The sequence below is a fragment of the Aquarana catesbeiana genome, linkage group LG07, assembly GCF_042186555.1.
Source record: "Aquarana catesbeiana isolate 2022-GZ linkage group LG07, ASM4218655v1, whole genome shotgun sequence".
NCBI lineage: Eukaryota > Metazoa > Chordata > Amphibia > Anura > Ranidae > Aquarana > Aquarana catesbeiana.
This window is the reverse complement of record NC_133330.1, coordinates 312,307,404-312,334,045: the sequence shown is the minus strand read 5'-3', so window position 1 is coordinate 312,334,045 and position 26,642 is coordinate 312,307,404. Positions and strand designations below refer to the sequence as shown.

The 26,642-nt window shown below is 45.9% G+C and overlaps 1 protein-coding gene across 3 annotated transcripts in view; it reads right to left on the bottom strand.

Annotated features, from left to right (window-relative positions):
- The window catches only part of LOC141103740 (vitellogenin-1-like), a 232,430-nt gene that overhangs the window by 55,876 nt on the left and 149,912 nt on the right, over positions 1-26,642 (bottom strand). For all 3 annotated transcript variants that reach the window (XM_073593683.1, XM_073593682.1, XM_073593684.1), the window contains 2 exons: positions 12,470-12,529; positions 9,423-9,614 (listed from right to left, as the gene is read on the bottom strand). In XM_073593683.1, coding sequence (XP_073449784.1) covers positions 9,423-9,614; positions 12,470-12,529 — 252 coding nt within the window. The remainder of the gene's footprint in view (positions 1-9,422; positions 9,615-12,469; positions 12,530-26,642) is intronic.

The following is a 26,642-nucleotide window of genomic DNA, read 5'->3' as shown; positions in this document are numbered from 1 at the left end:
ATCCTTATTACAGGCTTACCTGTAGGTAAAAGTGGTGTGTAAGGGTTTACAACCATTTTAAGAGTTCCTTCACTGGAACTAAGGGGCCAAGCCCAAACCCTGAATAATAACCCCACACCATAATCCCCCCTCCACCAAATGATTTGGACCAGTGCACAAAGCAAGGTCCATAAAGACATGCATGAGCGAGTTTGGGGTGGAGGAACTTGACCCAATAGAACACCTTTGGGATAAATTAGAGCAAAGACTCCAAGCTAGGCCTTCTTGTCCAACATCGGTGCCTGACCTTACAAATGCGCTTCTGGAAGAATGGCCAAACCATTTCCATAGACACAGTACTAAACCGTGTGGACAGTCTTCCCAGAAGAGTTAAAGCTGTTATAGCTGCAAAGGATGGGCCAACTCAATAATGAGACCTATGGACTAAGACTGGGGTGCCTTTAAAGTTCATGTGTGTGTAAAGGCAGGCGTCCCAATACTTTTGACAATTTTGTGTAGTTACATAGGTCCACCTTGGCTCCAACTAAGTATATATTATATCTGGCTGAATTGGACATGCAGTGACCTTCACATGCTTCTGGCTCCCATGCTAAATGGCCTGCAGGATGCATTGTGAACAAAGGAGATTGGTCGCTCAGCATGAGCCCCATTTATAGAGTGCGTTGTCTTTACCGAATTTATGGAAAGCATTATCTGATTGGAAGAGGTGGAGAGCATGATGTTAAAACCCACCTCATCAGAGAATATTTCTGCATGCATTCAGAAAATGCACACTTCCTGTGTTCACAATTCAGGAGAGCAGCCTTTCAGCAAGGGACCCAGAAGCACGTGGAGATCACCTGGAGTAGGGATGTCTACTTCAGTGATTTCCAGATTCCTGGGGCATCAGCAATAGTTAAATTGGTCCAAGCTGGACCAGTGCAACTAAGTGAGAATATATCATACCTGGAATTCTTCTTTAAAGTGTTACTAAACCCAGGACCCTGCATTCATTATAACTGATCTCCCACAGTACACAGAACATAGAAGTGCAAATATTTTAGTAAATATAAACTGCTAAATACCTTTTCTCATCAGCAGTATATAGCAGTATACAGGCATACCTCACTTTTAAGTACACAATGGGGTTTATTTACTAAAGCTGGAAAGTGCAAAATCAGGCTCACTTCTGCATAGAAACTAATCAGCTTCCAGGTTTTATTACCAAAGCTTAATTGAACAAGCTGGGGTTAGAAACTCATTGGTTTCTATACAGAAGTGAGCCTGATTTTGCACTTTCCAGCTTTAGTAAATAAACCCCATTGTGTACTTAAAAGTGGGGTATGCCTGTATAGCAGTCTTGTGGCTTCTATGAGTGTCTGGTTAAAACTTGTATGAGTTTTTATCCTATGAGGCTGCAGGACCCCTGACCCTCTGTCTGAAAAGCGCTGATTGGCCCTGTGCTGATCACACGCACCCTCCCAAGAAAAAAAAACAACTATCTAGCAATACACACCACAACTGAGCATGTGCAGAGTGCCTCCAAAGGCTCTGGTTTATCGGGAGATGGATTGGGGACAGTGGAAGAAGGGGAGGATCAGAGAAGACAGGATCAAACAGCCTTTTTCGCACTATGCAGAGGATAAACTTCTTAGGTTCCACAGTGAGTATTACAAGCATGCTTTACTGCGTATACAGACTGATTTTACTGTTGTGGGTTTAGCAACACTTTAAAGAATGGAATAGAGAAGTAAGATCACTCGCGTGTAGATAAATAGGGAGAAATATAGGATAGCTTTAGAGGCAGCAAGTCAGTGTCTTATTCCAAAATGTATTTTACTAAGGAAATAAGTAAAACACAGCCCTCCCAATAAAAATGTTACAATTATTTTAGTGGATAACAAATAATGTTTGATGTTCTCTGATGGGGTAGACTTACAAAGTAATAATGTATGTCACATCCATTACACAAGTCCAAAACAGTAATTAAAGTTCAGCTTGAACCATTCTATTAATGGGGCTATTTCCAGGCAGAAGGCTGTTTTTACCTTTATTTCTATAGCAGGGCAACAGTTTGTCTCTCTTCACTATCTGACAGCAATGCAGGCTGCACATGCATCCGTTTCATTGGCTTTGATTAGAAACTTTGAGCATATCTTGGTGTATTTGTCCTATGGGTCTCCAGTGTTTCCTGTTTTCTAAATCAATTGCAAATTCAATTGAACACTCAACACCTGAAACTTAAAGAGAAACTGCAGTCGGCTCACATAATTTGTAATAAAAATATCTTTGCCATTCTGAAGCTTCCCTCTAACCACTTTGCATATTATTTTATATATACTGGGATTCTGTACTTGCCAAATATGCTGCTGAAATCTCCCTTCACTGAGTCTGGCTGCATCCATTTTAACTGTGGGCAGCATGAAGCTGCTGCCTGTTCACTTCCTGGATTTACACGGACACACAGAGGCACACCTCCAGCTCTGCAGCCCTACAGCTCTCATTGGCCCTCTTATGACTCACCCCCCCCCTCTTCCTGGCAAACTCTCACGAGAGTGAGAAAGAGAGCTGTATATGATGTCCTAAGCCTAGGCTAATGATCATACAAGAAACAGGAAGTGGGCTGTATAAGGTATTTACTCGAAGAAAAAAAAAAATGTTTTACTATCCAAAGTTAAAACAACAAGGGCAGAAGATTTAATAGATGGAAAGATGAAAAAATTACTGAAGGTCCACTTTAAATTTCGGGCAAAAAAAGAACTGAATATTTTCAAACATTTGCTATCACCTCCCTTTTGATTTTATCTAAAAAAAAAAAAAAAAAAAAGTGGATGAAAAAGATTTCATTTCCCTCTATCTGACCGTATTTAGCAAAACTGAATGGCTTGAAACATGTGAGATCCCCTCAACGGCAGAAAGGGGATCAATCAATTGGGGTTATTTACTGGAGAGTGCAAAATCTGGTGCAGTTCTGCATAGAAACCAATCAGCTTCCAGGTTTTATTGCCAAAGCTTAATTGAACAAGTTGAAGTTAGAAGCCGATTGGCTACCATGCACAGCTGCAGCAGATTCTGAGTGCTCCAGTTTTAGTAAATCTCCTGCTACACAGCAGAACAACATTGATTTATAAGCTGATTGACAGTGTTTGGTATTTGTTTACTTCCCAGTTCAAAATTGTGATGTTGGCTGTTAACCTCCCGGGCGGTATGATTATTTCAGATTTTTGCTTCTCAAAGCGATACAATTATTTTGCATAGAAATTTGGCGTTTTATATTGCAGGTCTGTAATTCTTAGCAATAACACACTTAGTTCTGTCCACCAAGAGTCTAGTCGATATCCCGGGTATGATGAAGTTTGAAACACAAAATCATAAATTATAATGTAATAAATAAATATAAATAATTAAAAAAAAAAATAATATAATAATAATAAAATTAATTTCCCCACGATTCACTATCGCTCAATTCTGCAAGTGTTCTAATTTACTATCGCTGTTTTCTAGCTGGTCTAAAGCCACTTTTGACGTAAAGGGACACTTTTTGGTTGCTATGGACAATCTCCAGTTTCCAGGCAGAAAGAACAGTATATATCATATAAAACTGCATGCAGGCCATGGGCCAAAGCACTGGGGACAAAAGGGAATTGAAATGATTTCATACAGTACTGTAATCTGTAAGATTACAGTACTGTATGTGTTATGATTTTTACATTTTATTTAATTTGCTGCCAGGCTCCTCCCCCGTGCGTCACAACGCTCGCAGGGAACGGAGCCTGGCACAGAGAGGCTTCGGGCAGAGGATGGAGCCTGCAGACAGCGCGTGGGGACATCGCAGGATCCTGGGGACAAGGTAAGTAACCTGCACCAGGATCCTGAGAAGTAATCCCGAGTGTGGCTCGGGGTTACCGCTAATGGTGCTGAAATTTAACCCCGAGCCACACTCGGGAATACTGTCAGGGAGGCTACTGACACCCCATTTACGACACACATCAGTAAGCACGTGGTGGCGTACAGCCATGGCAAAACATTTTTTGAGAGTGACACAAAACATTAATTTTTACAAAGTCTGCAGCTTCAGTGTTTTTAGATCTTTTTGTCAGATGTTACTATCGTATACTGAAGTATAATTACAAGCATTTCATAAGTGTCAAAGGCTTTTATTGACAATTACATTACGTTTATGCAAAGAGTCAATATTTGCAGTGTTGACCCTTCTTTTTCAAGACCTCTGCAATTCTCCCTGGCATGCTGTCAATCAACGTTTGGGCCACATCCTGACTGATGGCAGCCCATTCTTGTATAATCAATGCTTGGAGATTGTCAGCTTTTGTGGGGTTTTTTTTAGTTCACCCACCTCTTGAGGATTGACCACAAGTTCTCAATGGGATGAAGGTCCGGGGAGTTTCCTGGCCATGGACCCAAAATTTTAATGTTTTGTTCCCCAAGCCACTTAGTTATCACTTTTGCCTTATGGCAAGGTATTCCATCATGCTGGAAAAGGCATGACTAGTGTAGATCAGATGTTCCCAACCTTCTTATGTCTGCCCGACCATAGTAATCAACCTACCCTTTAATATTATTTCCAATTAATGAGACCACACCTGAAAATTGAGTACAAATGGCCATAGCAGCCTTGTTTACACAGACATTAATTAAAATTAACATTATTTTTACATCAACATAACAATTTTCAGCCTGTTGGTCTTTTAACGACACCGAGAAATCCAATACTATTCCACTTCTGCACTGCGGGCCCTATTACCATAATAGGCCTCCAGCCGTGAACACCAGCTCGGAGACAACCGACACTACCCGCAGTGCAATCATTACAATATTCCAGTTAACCTATGTAACTGGAATACACCAGAGGGGCACATACCACCGATGAGCCCCCCACACTTCCATCTCTAAAGCCTTTTTTTACACTGTCAAAAGACCAACCACCGCCACCGCCCAAAAGGGTGACACCTTACCCTTGCAGACCCCTCCACACCCGCAATGCCCTTTGAATTCCATCCTGCAACCCCAGGGACCATAAATCTATTCCCACCGCAGATTCCCACCCTGCGCTGATGAAACTGTTCATCGTATCATAGCCAGGCGGATCCACCATAGACTCTATGAGCCTCCGTCACCGCATCCATATAACAAAAGAGTGCTGAACAATGTTCAGGGTTTTTCTCCCCATGACTCTCCCCATAATGGCAAACGCCTGCAGCCAATTGGCAAAAGTCCAAGGGATGAACCTGTACCACCACCTTTCCTCATCTTCCTTCTTAGTGTCATCAGGCTTAACCCTATTCAGGTTAAATTTTTCAAGCGGCATCAGGGAGAAGATCTCTACATACTCACCTTTGCAGATCTTATCCCGGACGTTCTGTTTCAAATAGGCCCCCAACGGCCCTTCAAAACACACATAGACCTCAGATTTTGCAGCGTCGACTATCTGTACAGCATCCATGTTTCCCAGGGCCTCCTGTGACGAGCCTTGGCCCCTGACTCCACAACTGCAGCCACTTCGCTGGTGGGGATACTACTGACCCCGTTGTAGTAGGGGAAACCACCGTAACCAACTGGAGGGGGGGTGGGTACCACATTGGGCCCCATACCCGCAATGCATCTGCTCCGCTACCCATGGCGACACCTGCGGGGTTGTCCCCACGTTCCCCCAGTGAAGCGCTGCACTAGGTCCAGCCCCCCCAACAAATCCCTTAGTTGCGTTCCGTACCGCATGTGGCAGGTGGAATACCCACCACTTGCGGGCTGGATGCGGATCCCGCCGCTACCCCCTGCGTGGCTCCCCCCACTACTGCTGTGTTCCCATCCACAACCCCCCAACAAGCTCCCCAAAACATTTCCAGCATTAGCCAATAAGTTAACAGACTTCCCGGGCTGACCTGGGGTGGTGCCGTCAGCCGCAGCTCCAGAATCCCTCGGTGCAGGCTGACTCTGCGATTCCTCCTACTCTGAGCAAGACAGCTCACTCTCCGACCGGATGTCTGGCAGTTGCAGCTCTTCATCCTGAAGCAGCCCAGGCAATGGGGGCCTGGCCGCCGTGGATCTGCGCCATGCTTGGCTCCGCCTCCCAGCACCGGATCCACCCACCAAACTGATGTTGCAATCGCCCCCACGTCTCGAACCCCGCACGGTGGTCTCTCCTCTTCTGCCGCACGTCTTCTTTTCTTTCCTGACGGGGGTCCTCTCGGTCACACCGGAGCCACCAGCTGTGTCAGGTGACGGCCAGGCAGCCGTGACCTTGTCTCTCCTTCACCGAGACTCCCCCGACCATACACGTCAGAGGGGGAGGAGTCTGTGTGCTCCAAACGGTGCCGCCGGGTGGGCGGAGGAGGCGTGCGCACTATACCTGACTCCCCGCCCGCCGAGCTCCCCCTCCAATAAGGATTCCGTCCAGGCCCAACCGCGGAAGCCGGTGGGTGCTCCGCCGGTGGGCCTGACAGGTCTCGTATGGGGCTCCTACCGTGGCGCAAAACTCGGGGGAGGATCCGGGCGAAAAATGCTCAGGCGGCCTAGACCGCCACGTGTGGGATGTCCTGCCCCCCCATACCCAATCCGTATGCCTGGTCCTCCAACAGGGCTGCTACCTGGCTTTACAGCCACTCATCCCTTAGATGCACCTACTGCCCCTAGGATCCTGACGACGTCCGCCATGTGTTCTGTGGATGTGACAAGCAGCAGCATGAAACTGCCTGCCTTGTCACCTGTCCCTCCACTGATGCCTGGGAGACCGCACCTCCCCCTTAAATCAACTATCCTGCTCCTCCCCATCCTGTTGATCCTGGCCAATACAAGCTCTCCCCTTTTCTCCACTTACACTTCCTTAACCCCATAGTTGCTAACCCTTATCATCCTGTCATGCCGGCCCTTCACTATCCAGTCCTCAGCAGTCCAATCCCTTTTCCTTTTGCAGAATATCATTCTGTCCTTGATGTTTTTCCTGGAGAGAAGTGGCTTCTTTGCTGCCCTTCTTGACACCAGGCCATCCTCCAAAAGTCTTCTCCTCACTGTGCGTGCAGATGCAGCAGCCCCCAAAATTTCCACTCGCTTGCTCACATTAGGTGAGTGGAAATAAGCTGTGGGCGAGTGTGGAGCTGCATCTGGGGGGGGGGGGGCCGCATCGCCACCAGGCAGCGTTGAATGGGAGGCTATTCTCCTCCCAGCCTCCATCTCCTGTCATTCTCTTAGCAGGACCTGCCATACAGCGAGAGTTGGCAAAGAACTAGATGAGGTGGGAGCAAGGCGGGTAGAGGGGTTGGGCGGGAGCTGCCAAAGTTTACTTTTCCTATTATCAAGCTGGTGATTGGTTGCTCGGACCGCCTAGCAACTAATCACCAGCTTGGTAATAGGAAAAGTTAACTTTGGCTGCTTCCACTCTCAGTGGCGGCCACTCATGCAGGGCGCAAGGGGCGCTGTCCTCCTAATCCATGCGCCCGGCCCCTTATCTACATTCAGGGCGCCGGACACATGGATTCCAATTTTTTTTTATACACATGATTAGAGCCTGAGGCACTAATTGGCTTCAAAAAGGGTGGGCTCCGGGCACAGATCAGTGCGCCCGGAGCCAACCCAGTTGTGTGACATTAGCAAATTATTATTGGCTAATGTCTTCCTGTTTCTCCTTCTAGCCAATCAGGAGACCCAATTGGCCACGAGTCCTAAGTCCTGATTGGCCACGAGTCCTAAGTCCTGACTGACCGGGAGGAGAAGCGACTGCCAGGACTCAGGAGGAGAGGCGGGGGGGGAAGCCGCCAAAACCACGACCTGGATAGGATGAATGCGGGGCTGGCAGGCGGTGAGTGAGCGATGCGGCGATCGAGGGACGGGGAGGGGGGGTGGTTGTCGTTGGGGGGTTGGTTGGCTGGCTGGCCACCAGCTGCCGCTGCTTACTCCCCTGTCCAGTGCTGTGCTCTGGTGTAGGTCTCTCTGAATCAGTGGAAGTGTCATTCATTGGTTTTCATTTTTTTAATGCTATATTTAATATAGCAATAAAATATTTACTTAAGAAGGCAGTAATGATATGTACAGTGCCTATAGTAGCCAATTATATTTTATCCTTATTTTATTTATCATAGTCAGATCAATTAAATATGTTTTTTGTTAATATTGATAAAGTTGTTGTTGTTAATATTTATTTTTGTAACTTAATTCTGCATAAAACATTTACCTGTGTCATTTCATGAGATAATTTATGAGGGCGTGTTTAGGAGCGGAATTAGGGGCGGGGCAGGGTAGGGATTGGGTGGGGCAACTGGTGGCGAGTAACTCTTAAAGCCTGGCTAGTAGCTCAGGACTTGAAATTTTGAGCCCTGGGTTACAGGGAAGGTTAGCAATAATAATGGGTTACAGGGAGTGTTAGCATTGGGTTTCAGGGAGTAATAGCATTGATAGTTTAGAGGATGAGTAAAGAAAAATCCATCTGTAGCCAACATTAGTGTTATGGGGAGGGTTTGCAGTGGGGGTTAGTTTTAGGGGGAGGGTTAGTGTTAGGTTTGGGGTTGCAGTGAGCGTTAGTGTTATTGTTATGGGGAGGGTTAGTGTTAGGCTTGGGGTTGCAGTGAGGGTTAGTGTTAGTGTTATGGGGAAGGTTAGTGTTCGGTTTGGGGTTGCAGTGACAGTTATGCCCTGTACACACGGTCGGACTTTGTTCGGACATTCCGACAACAAAATCCTAGGATTTTTTCCAACGGATGTTGGCTCAAACTTGTCTTGCATACACACGGTCACACAAAGTTGTCGGAAAATCCGATCGTTCTATACGCGGTGACGTAAAACACGTACGTCGGGACTATAAACGGGGCAGTGGCCAATAGCTTTCATCTCTTTATTTATTCTGAGCATGCGTGGCACTTTGTCCGTCGGATTTGTGTACACACGATAGGAATTTCCGACAACGGATTTTGTTGTCGGAAAATTTTATCTCCCGCTCTCCAACTTTGTGTGTCGGAAAATCTGATGGAAAATGTCCGATGGAGCCCACACACGGTCGGAATTTCCGACAACACGCTCCGATCGGACATTTTCCATCGGAAAATCCGACCGTGTGTACGGGGCATTAGTGTTATAATGAGGGTTAGTGTTAGGTTTGAGGTTACAGTGAAGGTTAGTGTTATGGTGAGGGTTAGTGTTAGGTTTGAGGTTACAGTGAGGGTTAGTGTTATGGTGAGGGTTAATTTTAAGTTTGTGGTTGCAGGGAGGGTTAGTTGTAGATTTGAAGTTGCAAGTAGTGTTAATGTTAGGTTTGTGATTACAAGGGAATATAGTGTTATTGTTGGTGCTACATGGATGGTTAGTATGAGAAGAATCGTAGGGTAGGGCAATGGTCTCTGCATTGAAAACCAGCTCCTGGCACAGAAAGCTAATGTAGCAATCCTTACAAGGGGTGCATACTTTTTATTTTAGGATCTATGTATATTTAAATATCTTACAGATGCCTTGTGGAATCCAGAGACAGAAGCATCAAAACATGTTTTCCAGGAACTCCTTTGGTCCAAAGAAACAATCTCCACCTGCGCATGAGACCTTTCGAGGTGAGCTGTGGTTTGATATCCTTTCTGCTGGGAGCCACTCATGAAGGCTTTAACGAAAAGAACAAAGTCCGGAGAGAATCGTCCAGAGTACTGATAGAAGTTACAAAATTGGGGAAAATATGTCATTTGAAAAGAAACCTAGATACAGTATATATCAATAAATTAAACCTGTAATTACCTAGTTACATAGTTAGTCTGGTTGAAAAAACACACAAGTCCATCTAGTTCAACCAATAGAAGGAAAAAAAATTACAGTCCTACATATACAAGCCTATACTCACAGTTGATCCAGAGGAAGGCAGAAACCAGAATAAAACATGATCCAATTTCCAATTTTCCAATTTCTCAATCTACTACCTGGCCAGACCCCTCTTGAGGGAGTCTATTCCACATTTTCGCAGCTTTTACTGCAATCCATTTTTTTTTTAATCCATTTACCTTTGCCCTGGGGTTTCCCCTCAAAATCCGGTATGCCCACGTCATTTTATTTTTTTTTAATTTTGGCGTGGGGTTCCCTTTTAAGATCCTCAGAGCACAAGTCATATGCCACAAGTCGGATCAGTTAAGATGACGACCTGACTTACATTCAAAATCAATGGGCTAAAATTGTGCCCAAGTTGGGCCAAAGTAGTACAGGAACCTTTCTCAAAGTTGAACCGACACAAGTCGGATCAGTTAAGAGGGCTCTCATAGGGAGTCATTGATTTTGACATGTCATATGACATATGCTCTCAAAGTCGGAGCGTATGTCGGACCATTGTGAACTGGTCCTAATACTGGGATGTCCAAATTTTCAATGATAAAATTCAACATTTTGATCTTTGGTTCACAATGGAAGAGGAGGAAATGTCTTGAGTCACACATAAAATAAACCAACAATACGGATAGCTGATGAGCAGAAAAAGTTGGGCAGATCACAAGTTAACGGTCAAAAGGCCAATTTAAAACAAGTGCAATATCTGACACTGTTTTTGATACAGTGCATCCAGAAAGTATTCATATCGCTTCACTTTTTCCACATTTTGTTATGTTACAGCCTTATTACAAAATAGATTAAATTCATTATTTTACTCATATTTCTACAAACAATACCCCATAATGACAATGTGAAAGAAGTTTGTTTGAAATTTTTGCAAATTTATTAAAAATAAAAAACGAAAAAATCCCATGTACATAAGTATTCACAGCCTTTGCAATGACACTCAAAATTGAGCTCAGGTGCATCCTGTTTCCACTGATCATCCTTAAGATGTTTCTACAACTCAATTGGAGTCCACCTGTGGTAAATTCCATTGATTGAACATGATTTGGAAAGGCACACACCTGTCTATATAAGGTCCCACAGTTAACAGTGCATGTCAGAGCACAAACCAAGCCATGAAGTCCAAGGAGTTGTCTGTAGACCTCCAAGACAGGATTGTATCGATGCACATATCTGGGAAAGGGGACAGAAAGATTTCTGCAGCATTGAAGGTCTCAATGAGCACAGTGGCCTCCAATATCCACAAATGAAAGAGGTTTTGAACCACCAGGAGTCTTCCCATCTCTACAGTGAAGCATGGGGGTGGCAGCATCATGCTTCGGGGATGTTTTTCAGTGGCAGGAACTGGGAGACTAGTCAGGATCGAGGGAAAGATGAATACAGCAATGTACAGAGACATTCTTGATGAAAACCTGCTTCAGAGCGCTCTGGACCTTAGACTGGGGCGAAGGTTCATCTTTCAACAGGACAATGACCCTAAGGACACAGCCAAGATAAATAAGGAGTGGCTATGGGACAATTTTGTGAATGTCCTTGAGTGGCCCAGCCAGAGCCCAGACTTGAACCCAATTGAACATCTCTGGAGAGATATGAAAATGGCTGTGCACCGACGCTCCCCATCCAACCTGATGGAGCTTGAGAGGTCCTGCAAAGAAGAATGGAAGAAACTGCCCAAAAATAGGTGTGCCAAGCTCGTAGCATCATACTCAAATAGACTTCAGGCTGTGATTGCTGCCAAAGGTGCTTCAACAAAGTATTGAGCAAAGGCTGTGAATACTTATGTACATGTGATTTCTTTTATTTTTTATTTTTAATACATTTGCAAAGATTTCAAACAAACTTCTTTCATGTTGTCATTATGAGGTATTGTTTGTAGAATTTTGAGGAAAATAATGAATTTAATCCATTTTGGAATAAGGCTGTAACATAACAAAATGTGGATAAAGTGAAGTGATGTGAATACTTTCCGGACACACTGTAAACTAACATCAATATCTGGTTGGATGGATGTAGTAGCGACTCTCAATGAATTCTCAAGGTGCTCATCAGATATTTTGGTTCTAGTTTTGCCCTTCATGTGCTTCATCCTTGAAAATAGTTGCTCACAAATATAGGTGCTGCCGAAAACTGATGACATGAATAAGGTGTGATTGTGAAGAGTGAGAGATTTATCTTTGAGAAGATAAAACTTATAAAAGTCAGTAAAGAGACAGTGTCAAAATTTTCTTCGTCCACATGTGTTTGCTAAGTGCAAATGAGACACATTCAATGCCATCTTAGGGCCACATGCAGCCTGTAGGCTGCAGGTTGGACACCCCTAAACTAATACAAAATTTGCCCTTGTGGGGCTAAAAACTGAATGAAAACTCCACAGTTCTTCTATCACCTTGCCAGCAATAGCGCTATCTTGACTTGTATAGAATGAAAAGGAGAAAGCTGTAACGTAGGTAAAACAAGGTAAGCGTTTTTTTTTTTTTTTTTATGTGGTGATGGTGATATTATAAACTCAGCGTGAAAAAATCATCTTTTGTATGTTTCATTTTAAGATCTTAGCAGTAAATTACCCCATATGAGTAGAAAAAAAAGGGCACATATTGAATGCAAAACTAACTGGGCTTAAAGGAACTGGAAAATAGTATATTGATGGAAAGGTAAATGGAAAACCTTGTACGTTGTTCCTGACCTTATAGGATGATGGATAATAATAGCTGCTGCTACTGCTGGTTTTTGTGAATCTTCCATACTGTAAAAGAATATATAAAATAGTTTTATTATAAGTGCATTAGTTTATATATTTTCAAACCAAATTTTGACATCAAATTTCGATTTACTGTAGTTTTAGTTAAAGTCCTTTGACTAAAATGTCATTTTAGTTTTAGTCGTATTTTAGTCTTTTGACTAAAATGCCATTTTAGTTTTAGTCGTATTTTAGTCCTCTGAATTGTTTTAGTCGTATTTTAGTCGACTAAAATCTCCAGCTCATTTTAGTCTACTAAAATCGAATGGGTTTAGTTCAATTTTAATGCATTATATCTTTAGAATTATATCTTTAGAATTTTCAAACATTATACACCGGTACTCCTGGAATAAAAATCTAATAACATGTTAATATTTATGGTATTAAGGTTTGAACACGCACTACAGAACTTAAAAAATTCCTTTGTGATCCCCAAAAGGCAATGGAATATTCCCTGGATCAACTTTACCTATAAATGACAGTATCCAGTTATATTATGTACATTTAGGAAAGAATCCAGGCCTTTTTTAAAGCAATCTACTGAACTGGCCAGACCCCTCCTAAGGGAGTCTATTCCACATTTTCACAGCTCTTACTGTGAAGAAGCCTTTTGAAGAAGTAACGAGGAAGTACAGAGGCTACCTCTCATGGAAATACCAATTCATGCTCATTTAATGGCTAGGATACTCTAAAGTTTACCACACAAGTATGCAGATCAGGAGTTCTGTCTTTACTCTGACTTTCCTAATCTGCATACTTGCTTTGCTAGAGAGTTTTCCTCAGAGCTTAGTGAACATGGTAAAACTTTACTTTGCAAACACCCAATACCCAATCACGTGCAAGTAAAAATTCCAGCATTTTTGTTGCACATGATTGGATGATAGAAGTCAGCAGAACTTCTGCTCATTCTCTAACCTCTGATGAAAATTCCCTTGCAAAGTGCACCTTCCCTTGGAAAGTAAATAGTCCATTTGCCTTTAGTAAACCAACCCCTATGTGTCAAAACCAATATTTGTCTCATATCACTTTAAAAGGAGGTTAACAATGGCTGACCCTTATTTCTCTAATGCCGCGTACACATGAGCGGAATGTCCGACAGAAAAAGTCAGACGGAAGCTTTTCATACCGATCGTGTGTAGGCCTCATCAGACTTTTTTTTTCGAAAAATCTGACGGACCTAGAAATGGAACATGTTCTAAATCTTTTCGACTGACCTATCGGGAAAACTGATTGTCTGTATGTTGGTCCGACGGACCAAAAAACACGCATGCTCTGAAGCAAGTACGAGACGGAAGCTATTGGCTACTGGCTATTGAACTTCCTTTTTCTAGTCCCGTCGTCAGTGCTGTACGGGACTAGAAACAGGGGCTGAAAATTTGGGCCTTGAGCACTGGCGCTGGTGTCACAACACTGCAACCCCTCACAGATACTCTAGTTGGAGCGCAGGAATGAGCCCTGCTGCAAAGTATTGCTTTAAAAATTGCAATTACACTCCCCTGTTAAACAGGGGCAGAAAAATTGCCACAACACTGCAGCCCCTCACAGATGCTATAGTTGGAGTGCAGGAATGAGCCCTGCTGCAAAGTATTGCATCAAAAATTGTAATTATACACCCCTGTTAAACAGGGGCTGAAAAATTGGGCCTTGGGCACTGGTGCTGGTGCCACAACACTGCAACCCCTCACAGATACTATATTTGGAGCACAGGAATGAGCCCTGCTGCAAAGTATTGCATCAAAAATTGTAATTACACGCCCCTGTTAAACAGGGGCAGAAAAAATGGGCCTTTGCCACTGGTGGCGGTGCCCAGAACCAAGAATGTTCTTACAAACTATCAGCATGAAAATTGAGGAGGAAGAGGATTGTCACTCAGCATAACAGGATAGTCACTCAACATCAGCATAGGCAGTCTTGAAGGGATCTCACATTAAAAAAAAAAAAAATCGGTTACATCAGCATCAGGTGCTTGCTAGCTGGTGATCCAAGACTGATTAATTTTTATGAACGTCAGCCGATCAACTGATTCGGTGGACAGGCGCACCTCGTGATCGGTTACAAAGCCTCCAGCAGCACTGAATGTGCATTCCGAAAGAATGCTGGATGCTGGACAGGCCAGTAGCTCAATTGTATACTTTGCAAGCTCTGCCCAGTGATCCATCCTCAAGACCCAGTAACCCAGAGGTTTTTCGGTGGGAAAGGTGTCCAAGTCTGATATTGCCCCTAGGTAATCCTGCACCATGTGAATCAGACGCTGGCGATGGTTGCTGGAACCGATCAGACCTTGGGGCTGCGGACTAAAAAATTGTGTGAACGCATCGGTCAGACGGCCACCTTCTCCGCTGCTCCTTCTGTGACTGACCGAAGCCTCAGCAACATGTTGTCCAGGAGGACCAGGAAATTGTAACCTCCCAGGCTCTGGAAACGCTTTGCACAAACCTTTCTGCGAGGCCTCCCGAAGATGTTTTATCCTCTGCTCCCTCTGCGACGGCAAGATAAGGTCCGCAACCTTACCCTTGTAACGTGGATCAAGAAGGTTTGCCAGCCAGTAATCATCCCTCCCCTTGATACCACGAATACGAGGATCCTTCCACAGGCTTTGCAGGATCAGGGAGGCCATGCAGCGTAGGTTTGCTGAGGCATCCGGTCCAGAGTCCTCTGGGTCACTAAGGACGACATGATCCACAGCCACCTCCTCCCAGCCACATACAAGTCCATGCGTTTCTTCGGACTGTAAATGATCTCTTGAAGACTACTGCTGATGCTGAGTGCCAGGCTCCACGTCCATGCTGACACAATCCTCCTCCTCCTCCTCGTCCTCTTCCTGTGTGATCGACGGGCACGCAGGAACACTGTCTGTATAAAGGGGCCTTGAGAGGTAAGGAAGTCCTCTTTCTCCCTCTGTTCTGCCTCAAGTGCCCTGTCCATTATTTCACGCAGCGTGTGCTCCAATAGGTGGACAAGAGGGACAATGTAACTGATGCATGCGCTGTCACTGCTCACCATCCTCGTGGCCTCCTCAAATGGTGACAGGACAGTGTATGCATCCCTGTATGCACACAGACTTTCCTGGCCTACCTTAGGACATCCTGTAAGCCTGAGTACCTGCCCAAGAACCGTTGCACCACCAAGTTAAGGACGTGAGCCAAACAGGGCACATGGGTCAGTTGTCCCTGTCGGAGGGCAGAGAGAAGGTTGTGCCATTGTAGCAAACCACCATACCTGGCTTAAGCTGGCGTGGTGTCAACCAGCTCTGAACCTGCCCCTGCGGAGCTGACAGAATCTCTGCACCAGTGTGGCTCCTGTCCCCCAAGTACACCAGCTCAAGCACCGCATGGCATCTTTTTGCCTGCGTGATTGCGTAGCCCCTTGAACGCCTACGGAGCACCGCTGGTTCCGAGGACAAATCAGCACAGGAAGAGGCCATGGAGGAAGAAGAAGAGGGGGGGTGGAGGAGAGAGGTGTGGCAGAATCACAACTAGTAGAATTTTGGAGGCGTGGTGGCGGAACACCCTCCAACACTACTGCACCCTGTCCTGCATCCTTCCCAGCTGCCAGAAGAGTGACCCAGTGCGCGGTGAAAGATAGGTAACGTCCCTGTCCATGCCTGCTGGACCATGAGTCAGCCGTAATATGCACCTTACTGCTGACCGCCCTGTCCAGCGAGGCCAAGACATTGCTTTCCACATGCCGGTAGAGAGCCGGAATCGCCTTCCGTGAGAAAAAGTGGCGTTTGGGAACCTGCCACTGAGGAACTGCACATTCCACAAACTCACGGAAAGGGGCAGAGGCTACCAACTAAAAAGGCAGCAGTTGAAGTGCCAACAAGTTAGCCAAGCTAGCATTCAACCACTGGGCATGTGAATGGCTGGGAGCGAACTTCTTTCGGCGGTGCAGCAGCTGGGGCAGGGAAATTTGCCTGCTACGATCTGACTCCGGTGTAACGATAGCAGATTGCCCGCAAGTACTTGGCTGTGACACACCTAATTCTACACCTTCATTCCTCTCAGTGCAGGTTTCAGAGAGGACTGAAGGTATAGTGGGGTTGGAAAGCCCAGCTGATGAGGAGCAAGGAGAGGTCCGCTTTGTTCTTTGGTGTGGGTCTTTTAGGTACGCTTGCCAACGAACTGCATGGCAGGTCGACATATGTCTGGTCAAGCATGTGGTGCCCAAGCGGGTGATGTTTTGGCCACGCGAGATACGCTTGAGACATATGTTGCAAATAGCAGCGGTGGGATCTGATGCACTTGTCTCAAAAAAGGCCCACACCAAAGAACTTTTGGAATAATGCGCAGAGACAGCAGCGCCCTGCACATGCACAGCTCTGCGGTGTGATGCAGTCGGTGTGCTGCCCTTAAGCTGGCCCCTGGGGGGCATCCTGCCTTGTTGGAGATGTGCCTCCTCCTCCTCCTCTCTCCTATCAGGCACCCACGTGGAGTCAGTGACTTCATCATCCCCTCCCTCCTCATCACTGGAGCAAAGCTGGCAGTATGCTGCAGCAGGGGGAACATGACTGCCAGATTGCTGTCCTTCTAGGGCACCCCCTCTCTCTTGGCTCATGTTACTGCCTTCCTCTAGCTGGGTACCATCATCGGAGCCTTCAAAACGCTGGGCATCCTCCTGGAGCATGTACCCAACACTGTGGTCAAACAGTGACTAATGCCATTGAGCCGAGGGAAGAGGCCGCGTTGGCAGCTGCTTTACCAGGCAAAGTACCCTGAGCCTGGGTGAGAGAGGATGAGGAGGATGAGGACGGCTTGGTCATCCACTCCACCAAGTCTTCCGCATGTTGCGGTTCAACATGGCCAGCTGCCGAAAAAAAGGACAAGCGTGTCCCACGGCCACGTGCTGATGAGGATGCACCGTCTCCACGATCAGCACTGTTGCCTCTAGACATAGAGCCTGCTTGCCCTCTTTTATTGCCTTGTGACTGTCTGCCTCTCCTTGTTGGCCTTCCAGACATACTAATGGCCTGCAGTGAGATGTAGCTGCACAAACCTGGGATGTATACTGTATATATACTGATACTGCAGCTAGCAGAATCAACTGCCTGCCTGTAGTATTATTAGTATGAGAACACCACCAATTTTCTTCAGGTAGCTTTAGGTGCACACTGTACAGAGGACACAGTACACTAACTGTAAATACTATAGCTGCCTGTCTGTGGTATTAATAGGATCAGAACAACAGCAATTGTCTTCAGGTAGCTTTAGGTGCACACTGGGCAGAGGACACAGTACACTAACTGTAAATACTGTAGCTGCCTGCCTGTGGTACTAATAGGATCAGAAGAACACCAGCAATTTTCTTCAGGTAGCTTTAGGTGTACATTGTGCAGAGAAAACAGTACACTAACTGTAAATACTGCAGCTGCCTGCCTGTGGTATTAATAGGATCAGAACAACAGCAATTGTCTTCAGGTAGCTTTAGGTGCACACTGTGCAGAGGACACAGTACACTAACTGTAAATACTGCAGCTGCCTGCCTGTGGCACTAATAGGATCAGAAGAACACCACCAATTTTCTTCAGGTAGCTTTAGTTGCACACTGTGCAGAGGACACAGTAAACTAACTGTAAATACTGCAGCTGCTTGCCTGTGGTGCTTATAGGATCAGAACAACAGCAATTGTCTTCAGGTAGCTTTAGGTGCACACTGTGCAGACGATGCACTACACTAACTGTAAATACTGCAGCTGCCTGCCTGTGATATTACAGGATCAAAACAACAGCAATTGTCTTCAGGTAGCTTTAGGTGCACACTGTGCAGAGGACGCACTACACTAACTGTAAATACTGCAGCTGCCTGCCTGTGGTACTAATAGGATCAGAAGAACACCACCAATTGTCTTCAGGTAGCTTTCGGTGCACACTGTGCAGAGGATGCACTACACTAACTGTAAATACTGCAGCTGCCTGCCTGTGGTATTAATAGGATCAGAACAACAGCAATTGTCTTCAGGTAGCTTTAGGTGCACACTGTGCAGAGGACAGGACACACTACACTAACTGTAAATACTGCAGCTGCCTGGCTGTGGTACTAATAGGATCAGAAGAACACTACCAATTTTCTTCAGGTAGCTTTCGGTGCACACTGTGCAGAGGATGCACTACACTAACTGTAAATACTGCAGCTGCCTGCCTGTGGTATTAATAGGATCAGAACAACAGCAATTGTCTTCAGGTAGCTTTAGGTGCACACTGTGCAGAGGACAGGCTACACTAACTGTAAATACTGCAGCTACCTGCCTGTGGTACTGTCAGGATGCACCCATCAGCAGACAGCCTCATTCCCCCAGAAGACTTCTAAGACACAGAAGAATGCGCATTCCTGTTGCACACAGAAACCGGGCTTTGGCGCATAGATGCGCAAACAGGAGCGCAAACAGCAGCTGTCGCGCATCCTCGTGCGTGATCGGCACTTGCACGCACCCGCGTGCGCCAGCGTGCGCACTAGCACATGCCCACATTGGCGCCAAGCAGTCTATTTAAGTCCAGCCAGTGCCTTGGTTTGGTGCTGCTTTGTCTTCAGCTTCTGAGTATCCAGTATCCTGTGAACCTGTATCCTGATTCCTGTTGTCTACCTGGCTTGTCCTTATACCTCTCCTTGAACTCTGCCTGTACCGACCTCGGCTTATCCAGTGACCAACCTTTGGCTTCCTCCCTGGCACCTGCACTGCTGATCTGGCTTGACCCGGCTTTTTTCTGACTTCGATCCTGCCTGCACCCTGTATCCGATTTGATCTGCCGTGTATGACCCTGCTTGCCTGACTTCGCTACTTGCTGCTGTCATCTGCACCTGCTGCCACCTGCTGGTCTTCTGCTGAAGCTTCCCGGTGTTCTCTCCAGCACGATCAGGACCAGCCATCCTGCTTCCACCAAGGACTTTCTGGCACTTGTGCGACTCTACTTTGATGCCTTCTGTTTGCTCTATCAGGGGCCCTAAGTCAGAGTGGTAAGGGAGGCCTTGCTCGTCCATTCTGGCTCTTCTACCAGGTACGTGATAGTACAAAGCAGCCATGACGGAGCCTGAACGAGCAACCTCCCCGGTAGAACAGCTGTGTCATCAACCCACTGCATTTACCCAAACAGTCAAGAGTCTGCAAGAAGGCTACAGTCAGCTCGAAGAACGGATCCATGAACTCTCTCATACACCTGCTTTAATAATGCAGTCACCTGAACCCCGGGTTCCTGTTCCAGAAAAGTTCTCAGGCGATCGTGGCAAGTTCAGGACTTTTCAGAATGCCTGTGTCCTTTACTTTTTCGCTACAACCCCAGACCTTCTCTCAGGAAGCCACTATTTGGGGTTTGTGATCTCCCTCCTGCAGGGTGAGCCTCAGTCCTGGGCTCACCGTCTACTGGAACAGGGCAACCCCTGTCTGACAAGCCTGACCTCTTTCTTTGCAACCATTGCTCGACTCTATGAGGACCCTCTGTGAACTGCCACGGCCGAGTCTTCTCTGCATGCGCTCCAGCAAGGCCACCGAGCCACTGAGGACTATGTAACAGACTTTAGATGCTATTGTGGATTCAGGGGCTTGCAGTTGCTTCATTGATTTGACTTTGCTCTTCAACATAAGATTCCTCTGCAGCCCAAAGCTCATGGACTCTCTATCCACCTAGCAGATGGGTCGCATATTAAATCCGGTCCTGTTACCCAAGAGACTGTTCCGTTATCTGCTACCATTTCCAGTAACCACAGAGAACTGTTACACCTGGATGCCATAGCTTCACCTCTGTTCCCTATCATTTTGGATATGCCATGGCTCCAGGCGCATAATCCCTGCATCTGTTAGGATACTGGAAAGATCGAGTTTTCCTCTCTCTACTGCCAGCAATATTGCTTCTTCAAGCCGTCCTGTCATCCATCTCCTCTGCTGTGTATGGACTCAGATGATGAAATTCGTTCTTCCATTCCTGCACTCTACTGAGACTTTGCCGATGTTTTCAGTAAGAAGGGAGCTGAGACTCTCCCTCCACATAGACCATACGACTGCCCCATCGAGCTCCTCCCTGGGGCCGAGATGCCTTTCGGGCGAATCTTTCCTTTGACTGAACCTGAACTTGCTGCCTTGAAAGACTATATTGATGATAGCTTGAGAAAGGGGTTTATCCGTCCCTTCACGTCCCCAGCCGGAGCTGGAATTTTCTTTGTTGAGAAAAAAGACCTTTCCCTTCGCCCATGTGTGGATTACTGGGACCTAAATAAAATCAGGATTAAAAATCGATACCCCTTGCCTCTAGTACCAGATCTGTTTCAGAGACTCCGTTCTGCTGTCATCTTCACATAACTAGACTTACGAGGGGCATATAACTTGGTACGTGTTCGTGAAGGTGACGAATGGAAGACAGCTTTTCGTACCCGGTTTAGACACTTTGAATATTTGGTGATGCCCTTTGGGCTTTGTAACACCCCAGCAACATTCCAGCACTTTATTAATGATGTCTTCCGGGACTATTTAGACCTATTTGGTATTGTGTATTTAGACGATATTCATTTTCTCCTCTTCTCTAGAAGCTCATTGAGAACATGTCAGAAAGGTCCTGGCCCGACTCAGACAGCATGGCTTGTATGCAAAAGTAGAAAAATGCGAGTTTGAATGCCAAAGTATCCAGTTCCTGGGCCTTGTCCTCTCCACAGACGGCATTAAGATGGATCCCCAGAAGGTCTCTGCCATCCTGGATTGGCCAGCTCCTACGGACAAGAAAGGGGTGCAACGGTTCGTAGGATTTGCAAATTTCTATATGAAGTTCATCAAAGGATTTCCTGCAATAATTTCTCCCATAACTCAACTGACAAGACAAGCCCAATTTCCGAGGCGCAAACCGCATTTGAGACCTTGAAGGGTCTTTTAACTGCTGCACCTATATTACGGCATCCAGACCCTGCTCTGCCATTCGTCCTAGAGGTAGAAGCTTCAGAGACGGCAGTAGGGGCAGTTCTGTCTCAACGCCAAGGGGCCAGGTCCTTACTGCACCCTGTGGCATTCTTTTCTCGCAAGTTGTCCCAGGCAGAAAAGAACTACGACGTGGGAGACCGTGAGCTTCTGGCAATTAAAACCGCTCTCGAAGAGTGGAGATACCTGCTGGAAGGGGCAGCCCATCTGATCCTGATCTATACCGACCATCGAAACTTAGATTATCTGCAAGTCATAAAATGGATGAAACCCCGGCAGGCCAGGTGGGCACTCTTCTTTACGAGGTTCGTTTTTCACATCACCTACAGGCCAGGATCTAAGAACGTTAAGCCAGATGCCTTGTATCGGATGTTTGGCATGACAGAAGAGCCAGCTCCTCCAGACACCATTCTTCCTCCCCGAAGTTTCCTTTTGTTACAGGAAGATTTCTTGTCACAGATTAGGCAAGCCTCTATTGATATCCTGCTGTCACCTGGGATGATGCTACAAGCTAAAGATGTTTTTTTTTGGCACAACAATAAAATCTTTGTGCCTGAAAGTTTGCAAGTCTCAGCCCTGGGTCTCTGCCATGACCATGCCCTTGCAGGACACTTTGGAGTCCACAAGACAACTGAACTCTTACAGCGTACCTTTTGGTGGCCATGTTTAAAAGAAGATTGCAAGAAATACATTGAATACATTGGCCCTACCTGCGCCAGAAATAAGTCTAGCAGGACAAAATCCTTGGGGTTGTTGAGACCCTGGCAAATGATTTCAATGGATTTCATTGTCGAACTTCCTCCTTCCGAAGGTTACTCTACCATCTTTGTAGTCATTGATCGGTTGTCCAAGATGGTGCATTTCCCATCAGTTTCTGAGACAGAGCAGGTCTTTATTAAAGAGATCGTGAGATTGCATGGACTTCCTGCCAATATCGTGTCGGATCGCGGGGTACAGTTCACGTCCAGATTTTGAAGAAACCTTGTGTAAAATCTTGAAAATCGAACTGTCCTTTTCCTCAGCATGCCATCCACAGACCAATGGTCAAACTGAAAGGACCAACCAAACGTTAGAGCAATATTTACACTGTTTTTCTTCCTTCTCGCAGTATGACTGGGTGGCGCTATTACCTCTGGCGGAGTTTGCGTACAACAATTCAGAACATTCTGCCATCAGACAATCCCAGTTCTTCGCCAACTACGGGTTCCACCCTTCATTTTTGATTGCCTCTACTCCAGAATGCCCTGTTCCGGCAGTCCAGGACACAATAAATTTTTTCAATTCCAACAATCAGTTGTTACAGAAGACTATGACCAAGGCCCAGGAAGACTATAAAAGATCCTTTGACAAGAAGAAGCGGGGAGATTTGATCTTGGAACCTGGTGATCAGGTCTGGTTAGCTACGACTAATCTGAAACTAGCCTGCCCATCTAAAAAACTGGGCCCTAAGTTTGTGGGACCCTTTAGGGTGAAGAAAAGGATCAATAACGTGGCTTATGAGTTGGCACTTCCAGATTCCTTCAGAATTCACCCAGTCTTCCATATAGCTCTACTGAAGCCTGCTGGTCCGGATCCATTTCCTGAATGGAGTAGTAGTCCTCCTGTACCTGTAATGGTAAGTGAGGAAGAAGAATACAAGGTCGAGGCGATCATGGATTGCATGAAGAGACAGAACCAGGTCCAGTACTTAGTCAAATGGAAAGGGTACGGACCTGAGGAAAATTCATGGGAACCAGAGGGCAACATTCGTGCCAACAGGCTTATCTAAGCGTTCTGTCAAAACCACCCGGAGAGACTAGCTCAGTTGCTGCCCATTGGAGGGGGGCAATGTCAGGATGCACCCATCAGCAGTCAGCCTCGTTCCCCCAGAAGACTTCTAAGGCACAGAAGAATGCGCATTCCTGTTGCACACAGAAACCGGGCTTTGGCGCATAGATGTGCGCATGCGCAAACAGGAGCGCAAACAGCAGCCTTCGCGCATCCCCGCGATCGGCACTTGCATGCACCTGCGTGCGCCAGCGCGCGCACTAGCACGCGCCCACATTGGCGCCGAGCAGTCTATTTAAGTCCAGCCAGTGCCTTGGTCCGGCGGTGCTGCTTTGTCTTCAGCTCCTGAGCATCCAGTATCCTGTGAACCTGTATCCTGATTCCTGTTGTCTACCTGGCTTGTTCTTATACCTCTCCTTGAACTCTGCCTGTACCGACCTTGGCTTATCCAGTGACCAACCTTCGGCTTCCTCCCTGGACCTGCACTGCTGATCTGGCTTGACCCGGCTTGTTTCTGACTTTGATCCTGCCTGCACCCTGTATCCAATTTGATCTGCCGTGTATGACCCTGCTTGCCTGACTTCGCTACTTGCTGCTGTCATCTGCACCTGCTGCCACCTGCTGGTCTTCTGCTGAAGCTTCCCGGTGTCCTCTCCAGCACGATCGGGACCAGCTGTCCTGCTTCCACCAAGGACTTTCTGGCACTTGTGTGACTCTGTACTTTGGTGCCTTCTGTTTGCTCTATCAGGGGCCCTAAGTCAGAGTGGTAAGGGAGGCCTTGCTCGTCCATTCAGGCTCTTCTGCCAGGTACGTGATAGGTACTAATAGGTTTAGAAGGACACCACCAATTTTCTTCAGGTAGCTTTAGGTGCACACTGTGCAGAGGACGCACTACACTAACTGTAAATACTGTAGCTGCCTGCCTGGGTACTAATAGGATCAGAAGAACACCAGCAATTTTCTTCAGGTAGCTGTAAATACTGTAAAAACACCTGCCTGCCTGTCAGTAGGAAGAGAATAACAGGAACGGATCTAGCTAAACTGAATACAGTGTATATATATATATATATATATATATATATATATATATATATACATATATATATATATATATATATATATATATATATATATATACACACACAACACCTAGGATGCATATATATACACAATACACTGTAATGCCCCGTACACACGGTCGGATTTTCCGACGGAAAATGTGTGATAGGACCTTGTTGTCGGAAATTCCGACCATATGTAGGCTCCATCACACATTTTCCATCGGATTTTCCGACACACAAAGTTTGAGAGCAGGATATAAAATTTTCCGACAACAAAATCCGTTGTCGGAAATTCCGATCGTGTGTACACAAATCCGACGGACAAAGTGCCACGCATGCTCAGAATAAATACAGAGATGAAAGCTATTGGCCACTGCCCCGTTTATAGTCCCGACGTACGTGTTTTACGTCACCGCGTTTAGAATGATCGGATTTTCCGACAACTTTGTGTGACCGTGTGTATGCAAGACAAGTTTGAGCCAACATCCGTCGGAAAAAATCCTAGGATTTTGTTGTCGGAATGTCCGAACAAAGTCCGACCGTGTGTACGGGGCATAAGTGCAGCTAACTGACTCACCTGCTCACTCTATCTAACTTACATCAAATGACACTGACCCTCTGTCTATCTCTCTCCGCCGCCACAACACACTACACAAGGCCTCCACGCAGGCGGCCTTATATAGTGTGGGGCGTGTACCAAACCCCTGAGTAATAATTGGCCAAAGCCACCCATGGCTCTCAGTACAGACGGCGCTGTGATTGGCCAAACATGCGGGTCATAGTGCATGCTTGGCCAATCATCAGCCAGCAATGCACTGCGATGCCGCAGTTAATTATGGTCCTTGACACGCCACTCGAATTTGGTGCAAACGGCCCATATTGTTCGCAATTCGACGAATGGTCGAACATGGGTTTCACTCAAACTCGAAGCTCATCCCTAGTCGTGATATATGCTCTCAAAGTCGGAGCGTATGTTAGACCATTGTGAACTGGTCCTAATACTGGGATGTCCTAATTTTCAATGATCAAATTCAACATTTTAATCTTTGGGCCACATTGGAAGAAGAGGAATTGTCTTGAGCCACACATAAAATAAACTAACAATACGGATAGCTGATGAGCAGAAAAAGTTGGGCAGATCACAAGTTAACAGTCACCGATACAGTATGGATAATGTGCCTGAGAAATAAAACTTATTTTTTGTAATATTTTTTCTTATAGAACTAAAAAAAGGCCAATTTAAACGAGTGCGATATCTAACACTGTTTTTGATACAGTGCATCCGGAAAGTATTCATATCACTTCATTTTTTCCACATTTTGCTATGTTACAGCCTTATTCCAAAATAGATTAAATTCATTATTTTGCTCATATTTCAACAAACAATACCCCACATAATGAAAACGTGAAAGAAGTTTGTTTGAAATTTTTGAAAAAATCCCATGTATATAAGCATTCACAGCCTTTGCAATGATACTCAAAATTGAGCTCAGGTGCATCCTGTTTCCACTGATCATCCTTAAGATGTTTCTACAACTTAATTGGAGTCCACCTGTGGTAAATTCCATTGATTGAACGTGACTTGGAAAGACACACACCTGTCTCTATAAGGTCCCACAATTAACAGTGCATGTCAAAACAAACCAAGCCATGAAGTCCAAGGAGTTGTCTGTAGACCTCTGAGACAGGATTGTATCGATGCACATATCTGGAGAAGGGGACAGAGAGATTTCTGCAGCATTGAAGGTCTCAATGAGCACAGTGGCCTCCATCATCCGCAAATGGAAGAGGTTTGGAATCACCAGGAGGCTTCCTAGAAAGGGCCACCAAACCAAACTGAGCAATTGGGGGAGAAGAGCCTTAGTCAGGAAGGTAAGCAAGAACCCGATGGTTCAGAGCACTAGCGTTTCTCTGTGGATAGAGGAGAACCTTCCAGAAGAACAACCATCTCTGCAGCACTCCACCAATCAGGCCTGTATGGTAGAGTGGCCAGACGTGGCCACTCCTCAGGAAAAGGCACATGCCAGCCTGTCTGGTGTTTGCCAAAAGGCACCTGAAGGACTCTCAGACCATGAGAAACAAAATTATCTGGTCTGATGACACAATGATTTAACTCTTTGGTCTGAATGGCAAAGGTCGTGTCTGGAGGAAATCAGGCACCACTCATCTCCTGGCCAATACCATCCCTACAGTGAAGCATGGTGGTGGCAGCATCATGCTATGGGGATGTTTTTCAGCGGCAGGAACTGGGAGACTAGTCAGGATCAAGGGAAAGATGAATACAGCAATGTACAGAGACATTCTTGATGAAAACCTGCTTCAGAGCGCTCTGGACCTCAGACTGGGGTGAAGGTTCATCTTCCAACAGGACAATGACCCTAAGGACACAGCCAAGATAA